The sequence below is a fragment of the Etheostoma spectabile genome, chromosome 11 (genome assembly GCF_008692095.1).
Source record: "Etheostoma spectabile isolate EspeVRDwgs_2016 chromosome 11, UIUC_Espe_1.0, whole genome shotgun sequence".
In the NCBI taxonomy this organism is placed as follows: Eukaryota; Metazoa; Chordata; class Actinopteri; order Perciformes; family Percidae; genus Etheostoma; species Etheostoma spectabile.
This window is the reverse complement of record NC_045743.1, coordinates 20,828,155-20,840,084: the sequence shown is the minus strand read 5'-3', so window position 1 is coordinate 20,840,084 and position 11,930 is coordinate 20,828,155. Positions and strand designations below refer to the sequence as shown.

General features: G+C 44.9%; 2 protein-coding genes across 5 annotated transcripts in view; both read left to right on the top strand.

Moving 5' to 3' along the window:
- klhdc3l (kelch domain containing 3-like) overlaps positions 1-2,657 on the top strand; it is a 14,532-nt gene extending 11,875 nt beyond the window's left edge. The window contains exon 6 of one of the 4 annotated variants that reach the window (XM_032529369.1): positions 1,522-2,657. In XM_032529369.1, coding sequence (XP_032385260.1) covers positions 1,522-2,179 — 658 coding nt within the window. In that variant the 3' untranslated portion in view covers positions 2,180-2,657. The remainder of the gene's footprint in view (positions 1-1,521) is intronic. The other 3 variants (XM_032529371.1, XM_032529370.1, XM_032529368.1) reach the window with 3 other exon arrangements.
- Positions 2,658-5,902: 3,245 nt separating this feature from the next.
- Positions 5,903-11,930, top strand: part of LOC116697846 (inhibin beta B chain) — a 12,423-nt gene continuing 6,395 nt past the window's right edge. The window contains exon 1 of the mRNA XM_032529373.1: positions 5,903-7,045. Coding sequence (XP_032385264.1) covers positions 6,658-7,045 — 388 coding nt within the window. The 5' untranslated portion in view covers positions 5,903-6,657. The remainder of the gene's footprint in view (positions 7,046-11,930) is intronic.

The following is an 11,930-nucleotide window of genomic DNA, read 5'->3' as shown; positions in this document are numbered from 1 at the left end:
GAAGCGCAACACACACACACACACACACAGGGCAGGGTTCAACGCCGAATTGGCAACCAGGCATCCGCCTTTGGTTGTCGAAACTGACAATAAAGACACAGAGCCAGGTCGCCTCTTTATTCAAACCGCAGCGGTGCATACAGGAGAGAAAGTAAAACTAAAGTATTGATCTCGATAAACGTTGGTATCGATATATTATAGATTTTCAGATCGATTCGCCCACCACTCGTGACCAGGGCTTCGTTTATGTCTTTTAGCTCGTAGCTTAAGCAGCAGACTATGGCCTTGCCCTGGAAAAGCAACTTTATCATTCTACGTCCCGCTGTTGGAATCCTCTACAGTGAAATACAGTCACATTTTTACACCGTTTAGCTGTCAGCGTTGTCACCGTGTTTAGTCCAGTCCCAACTGTAGCTAACGGTAGGCTAACGTCACCCTCTGTGTAACATGTCATTGTTTATTTGTGTGACAGCAGCGATGTTTCTGTTGCCTCCTGCGTCTGTTCTGAGAATCAGAGTGTTGCCAGGCATTTAGGGGGCACCGGAATGAGGCACCAATCCACATTGCCATTTTGGCCGGGCAGGTACCGGGCACCGGTGCCGTATTAGCACCGGATTTTAACATGCGGCGTTAGCATGAACAGAAAGTTGCGTTGCCTGTAGCTTTTCACAACGAACCCGCGTGTGTGAAAAGCGGTCGCACAACAGCTGAAATGTTGTGTCGCGCCCCAACGTCGTGTTTAACTTTACGAAGGCCACCAAATACAATATTGACTTTAACAAGATTTTCTAGTTTTGTAAGTTTTGATTTCTTTCTACATATATTAAAAAAAATACAAATACTGATCAGGTGGTTGCCAATTGACTTAACCTGACAGCTACTGTCGAGTCCTGCAGCCTGTGAATGCATCATTGGATTGTTTTCTGGGTTAATCGATTTGTTGTTTGGTCTACAAAATGTTAGAAAATGAAAATTGTAAAAAATATGGATCAGTTTTTCCCATGTAGATTATTTCCTCAATGTCTCAAAGAAATTCAGTTTACTGTCACAGAGGAGAGAAGGAACTAGAAAATAGTCACATTTAAGGATATAGTGCATAGTTTCTGTCTCCCCCAGGAGGAATTGGAAGTATTGTAGGGTGACCAGACGTCTTGAAAAATTTGGATTTGAATTCCGAATCCTGCCCTAATTGTCCCCAAAATTTTAGCAAAGTCTAAAGAGCAGATTCTGGAGTAGGTCTAGTCTGATCTGGTCAGACATCAGGTGGGATGCTAGCAGCAAACTACATATAAGTTAGTGATAGGAGCCTAGTATATAACTAACAGCTGTACAGACCAACACTTTGTTCTCAGCCTTCTTTAAGCGGGAGGATAGCTCATTTTTTATTTGTATTTTTGGGTTTACATGACAGTTGAATTCCTGAATAAAAATAATAAATACTTTTGGTCTGAAAGCAGAGCAGCATTGTATTCGTTGTAGGTGTTCAGTGTCCCACCACCTCCTCTCTGCTTGTTGTCTCAGGGCCGGCCCCTCCAGACTGATGGGCCACTCGGCCGTGGCCTACCAGGACAGCATGCTTCTTTATGGGGGATGTGAGAGCCAGAACTCTCCTAAGCACTGCCTGTGGAGGTACCACTTCAGCACTCAGACCTGGGGGCAGGTTGCCACGCTCCCCGGCTCCAACCCCCCAGGGAAGATCCACCACTGCTGCGTTGGGCTGGGTCCCAGCTACAAGTCCAAGACCAGCAGCGGCCCCTGCTCCGGCTCAGCACAACCCAGGCTGCTGGAGGGGAAACGAAGGCTCTTCAAGAACAAGTGCTTCCCCACCCCACCTAGGAAGATGTGTCTAGGATCCGAGGGAGCTATAGAGCTGGAGACGTTCAGCCCGGCCAGATGCTACGGTAGCAAAACCCCCACACAACCCTCCCAACTAGTCAACAGCAAAGAGGGCTTAATGGGGAGAGAGGCCCAGCAGATTGAAAACTGTTTGACTTTTGAAAACAAGGTGTTTAGGAAACCGTGGGGCTGCAGAGGCGATAACCCGCTGGACAAGGAGGAGGAGGAGGATGATGAAGATGTAGCCGCGCATCTGCCTGATCTGGTGCTGGTGCTGGGTGGGAGACCGTGTACCACCCACAGCCCTATCTCCATATGGCAAATGACTCTGACAGACTCATAGCAGCTTTTGAAGAAAAGAAACTTTTGCGTTAACATGTTCTCTATATGAGGAATATAAAGAAAAAAAACACACATTGTATATGTTGAAAAGGTTTACTGACATGCTGTGAACAAGAGAATAACCCAACTATTTTTATAATCCTGTTACTCTTGTTGTGAGTTTTAATGTCAGGAGTTGCATTTACACATTTCTTTTTTTCAGAAGTCAAATAAATTATCAGAAAATGCAATTAAGAAAAGCTGTACAATGATTGCAATGGTGAACAATGAACTAATTCACAGCGTCGTGGAAAATATACAGCACACACATGAGCATAAAAATGGCAAAATCAGGATCAGCGATCCTAAACATTTCTGTGTACTGCTTCAGATGAACGGGGCCGGTTCCCAGAGCTCCGTGGTTACCCGTCGGTAGTCTGTATCCACAACGTTCCACTCCCGGGATTATTGTTCAGGTGGCGCCAGGAACTCCGCTTGATGTCCCTCTTATATCGGTTACCTTCTTCTTTCTTTGTGTTGGCATTCTAGAGCCAGTGGATTCATCAGGGCGATGCCATGCACACAGGAGAGAAGAAACTGAAAGGTGGGGGAAAGGGTGGAGGAACAGCAGGGTAAACTGAACAGTTTATTGTATTATAGTTAGGGAATAGGTTGCTTTGTCCATTTGCTATGCTTCTAAAAGTATGTGAGAGAATTGATACTAATCTTGTGTCTTTAGGTGAAGTACAGAGCTGGAGTCAGGACAAGGCTGGCCAATGATTCATTAAGGGAATTGGTCAGGAGCCTCCGGAAGATCTGCCGTCCCCTTCCTCTGTCTCTGTGTTCTAACCTCCGGTTTTCTGAGCGGGAAAAAAAAATCAAGATGGCCGCCGCCTAATTGACAAACTTAAGGTTTCAACACAGCAGTCCACAAACCATCCTGCATCCAATATTTACACAGTCTGTGTTCAATGTCATTCAGCAATCAGCTAGTCAGCGAGCCATGAACAGGATAAACAGACACACCAATGAGAAAAGAAAACTATAAAAAACCAACTCCATCCTTTGCTCAAAGTGATATTACTTCACTAGCTATTTACCTTTGCAGAGCAAATATGATTTTGCTGCTATGTTAATGTTCTGAATGTCGAGCACAGAAATCTCGAAGAGGCTTCTTAAAGAAGTGTTCAATGTGAGAACGGAATTTGTTGTGGCGCTTTAGTAACTCAGAAGGTTTTCATTTTTTAAGTAGGGAAATCAGTTTGGTTGTACTACTCTGTAACCTCGAAATAGTCTCATGAAAAAGAATTGGGATCTTGGATCTTAATCCTGTCTAAAAAAAACAAAACGTTGTATGATCTTTCTGCCATTTTGCCCAGCCTATCTGTGATAAATTTCAGACTTACGAGCCGTGTATGGCACATTGCATTTTCTGCGAACTGCCAACACAGAGCTGAGAATAATGCCTGTAATATAAACTGGGTTACACAAGATGGCGCCAGCGCTCAGCATCTTCTTTCCTTGTAACCTATAACTGAAGGAATAAGGCACGGGTTTCTTTACCAATAGGCCGATTTATCATTTCTAATATGTTATATTAATGAATACTTTCAGACATATTTTAATTTGGGGGGGAAAACACATTCAAAAAAGTATTAAACAATAATTTGGCGCCCCCCCCCCCCCCCCCCCCCCCCCCCCTTGCAGTGACTCTGAGGACCCCCATCTCCACTGTAATGCACAAGCTCCATTGTTTTGTGTTGGGCTGCTTACAAAAAAATGGGCTTTTTAGTTAACTTTTACAATTGTAACACTGCATTGTGTTAATAAAATCAGCTAATGTTACATTCAGGGTCAAGATGACCATGTGTTGTTTCTCGATGGGCTGGAAATTGCCATATTTATTATTACTTCAATTCCTGTTCAAACTACGGAGAAACCCAAGGTCCAAATCCCAAACGCTGTCTTAGACCATCGGAATAGTTTGCATGGACTTTGAAAAGGGTTTAGGTTTCACTTTAAATACCTCCTGGCGACAATTCCATACTTTCTGACACCAATCTTTGTTATCAAGTTATTCAATAGCAATAACTACTACTACTATCTACACTGAGACTTACTTATCGTGACATCGTTTCACCAAATAGATGTGTTTTATATCATTTGAGACACATTTTCCCAAATCTCAGCCCGACATATTTGGGATGTTTGGAAACGTTGGGAGATGGCCAGTCTGCTGCTTGTTAAGGACGAAGAAGGTCCCCCTAAATATTGGGACTAAAATCCCAGTGGGAAAGTCACAGTGAGTTATGAGTAACTGAGTCATTTCTAAATAAACTCTGACTCCACAGCTTTACTTTTTTTCTCTATATGAGGACAGTAGGTAAAGGGAACCTAATCCCCGAGGCTCTGTAGGAGAGGGAACTATCAGCTGACACGCAGCAGGCCAGTGCTCCGTCACCGCTGCGCCGCCTCTCTTCCTTCCTCCTGTTGGCAGACAGGTGTACTCCACTCACACACACTACTACCAGGCACTTTGAAAAGTACTTCAATCAACTGGTACACCTGAATTACTTTTAAAAGTAGCTTCAAGTGCCCATCTGTCCATCATCCATCTATCTATATCTGTACCTATCTATTCATCACTCCATCCATCCATCTATCAATATATCCATCATATGTACAGTATATCTACCTATCCATCTATCCATCCATCTATTATCAATCTATCCATCCAGTTATCTATTTATATATCTGTCTATCAATCTATCATCCATCTATCTGTATATCTATCTATTTACCATCTATCCATCATCCATCTATCAATCTATCTGTCAAACAATATATCCATCCATATACTGTATCTATCATCCATATATCTATCATTTATCATTTATTTATCAATCCATCCATACATCAATTCATTCATCCGTCCACCCATCTATCTATCAATCTATCCATATATCTATTTACCATCCACGGATCCATTCATCCATCTATCTATCTATCTATCTATCTATCTATCTATCTATCTATCTATCTGCCTGCCTGTGTGTGTATATATCTTATTGCCTGCCTGTCTGTGTGTGTGTGTGTGTGTCTGTGTATATGTATTATTGCATGCCTGCCTGTGTGTGTGTTTGTGTATATGTATTATTGCATGCCTGCCTGTATGTGTGTGTGTCTGTGTGTGTGTGTGTCCGGCCGGCATCTTATCTCTAGCCTTAGTTCCAATGTGTAATGACAGGTGTGTGTCGGTAGATGGCGCTATTAACGAGGTAATCAGCTTTAGAGCTCACCTGACTGAACTTCCAACTTTTATTTATCTCCTCACCCAGATTTTTTCTTTCCAAATAATTAACTTATATTTTCACTTCAAAATATTGCATTTTTTACCCTTAATTTAAATAGTTACGTCTATAATTAGAACCAATCCAAACCTGAATGCATGCCTGCTTTAAAGAGACGGAGAGGGTCCTTTATGGGTTTAATGTCTGTCTCTAGATCATGTATGAACAGCACGTATACATTTATTTTTTAGGATCAGTCTGGATACTGTGCCCTAACATAACACCAATCCCAGACACACACACACACACACACACACACGGGCGATGGATGATCACATACTGTTTCACTCAGTAAGTCAAATAACGTGAGCTTTAGGGGAGGTGGGGCAATTAAACAACTTGTCGTGGGCCGGCGTGCAACCCTAATAAATCCTCGTTCCATCAGTGGGAATGTAGTAGTCTAATCCCTGCGCCCTGTTGGTGGAAATCCCCACGTGGTCCACTGGTGTATAAAAACTTTGGGTGCGCGGAGCCCCTGTTGTCGTGACTGCAAAGGGAGAAAAGGGTCTCAGTGCTCAGTGAACAACAGCATCTTGCAGGACGCACGGAGCTGCGCGCATCGGACCCAGTACCCAGGCGCACACACACACACACACACACACACACAAAAGACACGGGACTCGGCGAGCTTTGTTATTCTCTGTGGGACTGCAGCTGTTGGACACTCTGCATGTTGCTTGAATGGGAAAGAGCGGGTTGGACGCGTTTTTTATTGATACTTCTCGGAGGCGGTGTGCTTTTCTCCGGTTGTTTTGGTAGATTCCACATCCGAGGTGAACAATCCGTGTGACAGAAGCGCGTCAAACGATTCCGAACTTGCGAGTGCGCCTGGCAATCAGAGAGATGAACTTCTACTGTGTGCAGAGAACAGACGTATTGCTGGATAACCAACCTGAAGGCACAGCGCCTGGGGTTCATTAGCCCCCTCACACTGTTTTCAGCAGCGCTCTTGTATGTTTGGGAATACACCGATCGCGCTGACTTCTGTGGATAACTTGTGGCACTCACTTTTGGAACACGAGTGGACGTTCGGATAATTGTAAATTGAAAAATCAGCTTTAAGCTCAGAGTGTGTGTCTAACATACATATGCACCATTATCTTCCATAGCATATGGACTGTAATCATACATTAAAAAAAAAAAAAAAAAAATGAGCATCTACAGTGTGGCTTTGTCCTGTTTGGTGGCGTGCGTTCTGTCCGTCCGCTGCAGCACGGTGGCCGGGACAGAGACGCAGAGTTTGCCCCAGGAGTCGTGCGCGTCCTGCGGCCTCAGGGCGTCGGACCAGTCGGAGCGCGTGGACATAGACTTTTTGGAAGCGGTGAAGAGGCACATACTGAACCGGCTGCAGATGAGAGACAGACCCAACATCACCCACCCCATCCCGAAGGCTGCGATGGTGACGGCGCTGAGGAGGCTGCACGCCGGGAAGGTGCGCGAGGACGGCCGGGTGGAGATCCCCAGCTTTGACGGACAGGCGGCGTACAACAACGAGGTTCAGGCGGAGAACTCGGAGATCATCAGCTTCGCAGAATCAGGTAATACTCAATAATTCATTGCATCGAAATCTACCTCTCCGTGAACCCGTGCGTGCACCCTTTTGACTTTACGTAACAGGTAGGTAGGTAAGCAGGTGAGCTCACAACTTAATAATACCACATGAAATGTCACTCTGCAAGATGTATTAGATGATATGCATATCAGCTGTTTTTTGGGATACAAGTAAAGTGCAGTCATCTTCTTCTTTTTTTTTTTAAATCATTTTATTACATCACTATTCCCAAATGCCAGTGGTTGGTGTTAAATCCTCCTGTTTTAGCCTTGATGAAATTTCAAAAAGAAATGAAACTAAAGAGAGAGTCCTTAAATTACCCCCATGTGTTGTCTAGGGGATAAAAAGAACCTCTGAGTCCAATTTCATCACTAAAGCTGTGCTCACACTCAATACTCCAATGTATAAAGCCCTCTTTTAAACACGGACAAAGTCCCTCAATTGGCCATTTATCCCTTCCTCTAAGAATGTGTATCTAACTAATTCTCACTAGTCCAAAGAGAACACCCTTTCCAATCTCTCTCTCTCTCTCTCTCTCTCTCTCTCTCTCTCTCTCTCTCTCTCTCTCTCTCTCTCTCTTTCTCTCTCTCTCTGTCACAAACACACACACACACACACACATACCTAAAGACATCTGTGCTTGACATAATCCAATAATTGTCAGTTAGCGCTGTGAGAACCACATCTTTGACACAAACTGTTAGTTTACCAAGAAGAAAACACACAATTAAAGACACCAAAATAGGATTTCTTAAACATACACACACACACACACAGACACACACACACACACACACACACACACACACACCATCCTGTCTTTTCCCATTGGTTCCTGCTGGTACAATTAGCCCTGAATGGTATAGGCCCTGTCTTCCAATGGGAATGATCTGATCTCACTCATGACAAGGGAACAATGCCAGGCAATTATTAGAAGAGCACGATGTGTTCCTGCTGAACCCGACATGTCAACGTTGAGCCGGAAAAAAAAAGCAGGGAAAACAAAAGAAATTGCTCCGAATAATGCATGAGACATTTGAGATTTGCGGGGTTGGATTGGGGGAGTGTGGGTGGAGGGGTATGGTGTTGGCGATGGCAAAGGGAAGAGGGGAGGGTGGGGGGTGGGGGGGGGGGGTTATACTGTGTGTGTGTGCCCATATTGCTGTGTTTTGAAGAATCCTTTTTTGTCGTTCTAAAAGGTTCGCTGGGCTCCTTTTGCTTCTTCTCCTTCTTCTACTTCTGGTTTTTTTTTTTTCGGTTCTATTCTTCCTCACACCTTTGAGCCTTTGTGTGGCATTGTACCATGGAGCTGGCTTGGGTCCCTGCTCCCTAGACCCCGTCTGCATCCTGGCCAGCTGGCTCACGGCCCCCCACCCCCCACCCCTCAGATCGGATGCTGCGAGCCGGGGGCATGGCTCAGAGACAAGGTCCCCAGAAAGCTCTGAAGCCAGGGGAGCATGGGGGGGGGGGGGATTGGCATATGTTCAGCCAACAGTATCCAGCAAATAGAGTGTGGATAGGTGTTTACATGCCTTGTGTTCTGTGTGGAGCAGTGAGGTCATCTTGGGTCCTCTGCCTCCCCCTCAGCACAGGGTTAACTGTGTGTTAGTCCGCCCGGGAGCCGGCTCCTTATCTCCAGTTGCAGTAGCACAGGGGTAAGAGGTCTGCCAAGCGGCCCCCGGGCAGGTGAAGGAAGACGATGCCAATCTCCTTTCTCTCCTGACATGGTCCCGTGGGTCCTTGCGGAGGGATTCGGTGTCCCGTATCCACGGGAGCGGAGCAGGGAACACAGGCAGGGGAAGAAGGGAGGGCGAAAGAGAGAGGGGTCGATGGAGAGGTTGAGATCAGCGCTTCTTGATTGCTCACTCTAGTCGTTCGGACCCAGTGAACTCGCGGCGAGTGGTCCAAGACACGGAATTAAGACTTCATTATGGGGGGTCATTAACTCCAGCCTGGTTCCCCCACAGGATGAGGTTGGCACGTTTGCTTTGGGGCGCGTATCTTTCACGAGGAGCTGTCAGTCAAGGCCCTCCTGGACCTGGTCCAGCCATTTTCCACGTTCACCCAAAAGAGTGTGTTGCAGTCCTCAATGGGCCTGGCTGCCTTTGTATAGCTTGAGAATTCTTTTTTTTATTATTATAAATAAACATAGAACAAAATAATATAGACATATATTGTCATACAGAAATAGAGTGGAAGAGAATTAAGAGTCTGATAGCAATCCCATTTTTTCCCTGAAACCCTCTCCTTTCTCCTTTGGAAGCATTCCTCCAAACCGCCGATAGAGTCCTTCATGTTCATTAGGAGTCTCAGGTGGGAATTGGGAATCCTTGGGAATTATAGAAGTGATGAGTGCAACTTTTTTTTTAAAATGCCCTTTTAGTAGAGCTTGGCAATATGGAGAAAATCACATATCACAATATTTTTGACCAAATACCTTGAAGTCCGTATTGCACCGATATTGTAGGCTTGACAATTAGTGCTTTTAAAAAAAAATGTACGCACTGAGATTTTAGATAAATAATCAGTTATGTGGTGGTATGTAAAGGCAAATAAGACAACAATGCAGTGTGGTAAGTTCAGAGTAGTACAACACGTTAGTGTAACACAGCCGGTAAAACCTGGAAATTGAAGACAATATCAAGGCTCATCTATTGATGTGATATTGACATATTGCCCAGCCCTACCCTGTGGTAAAGCTTCAGCAGCAACAGAGTCAGCGCCTCGGCGTCTTTAACCTTTCGCCGCAAGTCCAGCGACTCAACCCCACTTCTCCATCCTCCCCCCCATCTCCTTCTTCCCTCACCCTGTTTTGGAATTCCTGGAGTGCTGAGACCCGGGCCTGTGGGACGGCTGCCGTGTGCTCCACGCCCCTGTCCCTCAACGGCGTGTGGTCTTGTCGACAGCAGCTTTGAGTAATGATGTCTGGAGCGGCCTGCCTGCCTCCACGGCCTCTTCCCTGGCTCGGTGGCGCAGGCGGGGACACGCTGGAACAGCTCTTTATCCCGCACAAGCCCACCCAGGTGTCCTGCCTGCTGAGACTCACTAAGACCTTCTCCTGTGCGTGGTCTGGCGAGGCGTGTCGGGGCCAACTCCAGATCGTTTGTAACCCTGGATGAAAAAGAACAATTTGTTTCTGGAAAAAGAGCTCAGTGGAAATAAGTCATGTTTGCATGTTGGTATCTGGAGGCTAAAACATATCTACTGAGCGGACCTCAGGGAGGCTAAAACATATCTACTGAGCGGTCCTCAGGGAGGCTAAAACATATCTACTGAGCGGTCCTCAGGGCGGCTAAAACATATCTACTGAGCGGTCCTCAGGGAGGCTAAAACATATCTACTGAGCGGTCCTCGGGCGGCTAAAACATATCTACTGAGCGGTCCTCAGGGAGGCTAAAACACATCTACTGAGCGGTCCTCAGTGCGCTGCTGTGGAAAGTGTTTCATTTATTTAACCGTTCAAATATACTGTTGCCTAGGCTACAGTTACCTAGGAAACAGTAGTGACAACTTAAAGGTCCAGCGTGTAACGTGTGTAGTTGATTATTATCAAAATCGGCGTTTCCCGGGTTTTGGAGCAGATAAAACGGATGTAGTTTACAGATGTGATGGTCTTGGCCTTTAGGAAATTGTCTTACACTATTTAATGTCATTGAATGCATCAATTCATTGGACAAAATAAATGGCAGATTAATTGACAATGAAATTAAAAGTTAACTGAAGTCCTACTACAAATGGTAGGCAGCTATGAGAGCATCTCTGAAGTTCCTGCCCCCCCCCGACCCAGTTGTACCCCCCCAGCTCTGCACATTGGAGCTCTTTACTACGATTTGGCATCATGAACCGGTTCCAACATGGAATTGTTTCAAAAATCACCATGCTAATGCAATTTTTTTTTTATTGGAATTGTTAGGAAACTTTGGTTTCAAATCAGATCACTGGTTCCAAATCCACCACGGGTTGTGTTGCAGCCATGGAGCACAGTAAGCAGCGCTCTAAAGTGGGGCTGTATTTCACATTGAAAAACCTTGAAAACCGTAAACCACCAGTCAAGTAACATTTCTCTTATCTGTGAAATAGAAAGAATCGATAAGGACCGGAATCGAAAGGAAGAATCACTATTGGTAATCCGAATTGTTGAAACCCTAACCCAACTCTACTTTTACAGTTTTTCACGATTGCTATGACAATTTTTTCCATACTTTTAACAATTTTCTCACTTTCTTCTCACATTTCTACATCCACAACCGGCGAAATGGTCAACATTATGTTCAAATTCACACATCGTAAACACCAATGCTAATTTTCATAATACAATAATACACTAACACAATACAATAGGTCAACCAAAACACTGCAAACATGTCCCAAAATCACATAATTCTTCCAAAACACTAACACAGGTTCTCTCCCAACAGGAACATTTACTCAGTCACAGCACAATGTCACAAAAACACTAATATCACAGAAACTGTATTTCCATCGGAAGGTTGGAGGTTCGATCCCCGGCCCTGCAGTCTCATGTCGAGGTGTCGAGATGCTGAGCCATCGGAGTGTGAATGTGTGTGTGTGTGTATCTGATGAGCAGGTGGCACCTTGTACAGCAGCCTGGGCCCCAGTGTGTGAATGTGTGAATGTGTGTGAATGAGGAATGGTCCCTGTATGATGTTAAAGAGCTTTGAGTAGTCGGTAAGACTAGAAAAATAAAAGAAGAAAATAAGAACAATCCATTTCCATTTACTTCTGTAATGTCAATACAGTAAACGAAGTTGGTTCACTGTTGGCTACAAGTTAGCATCAAACGCAACAAAGGCTGTCAGTTGAATGGCGTTTTGAGCTAACCACAGATAGCTACAATGTTTCTGAAATGA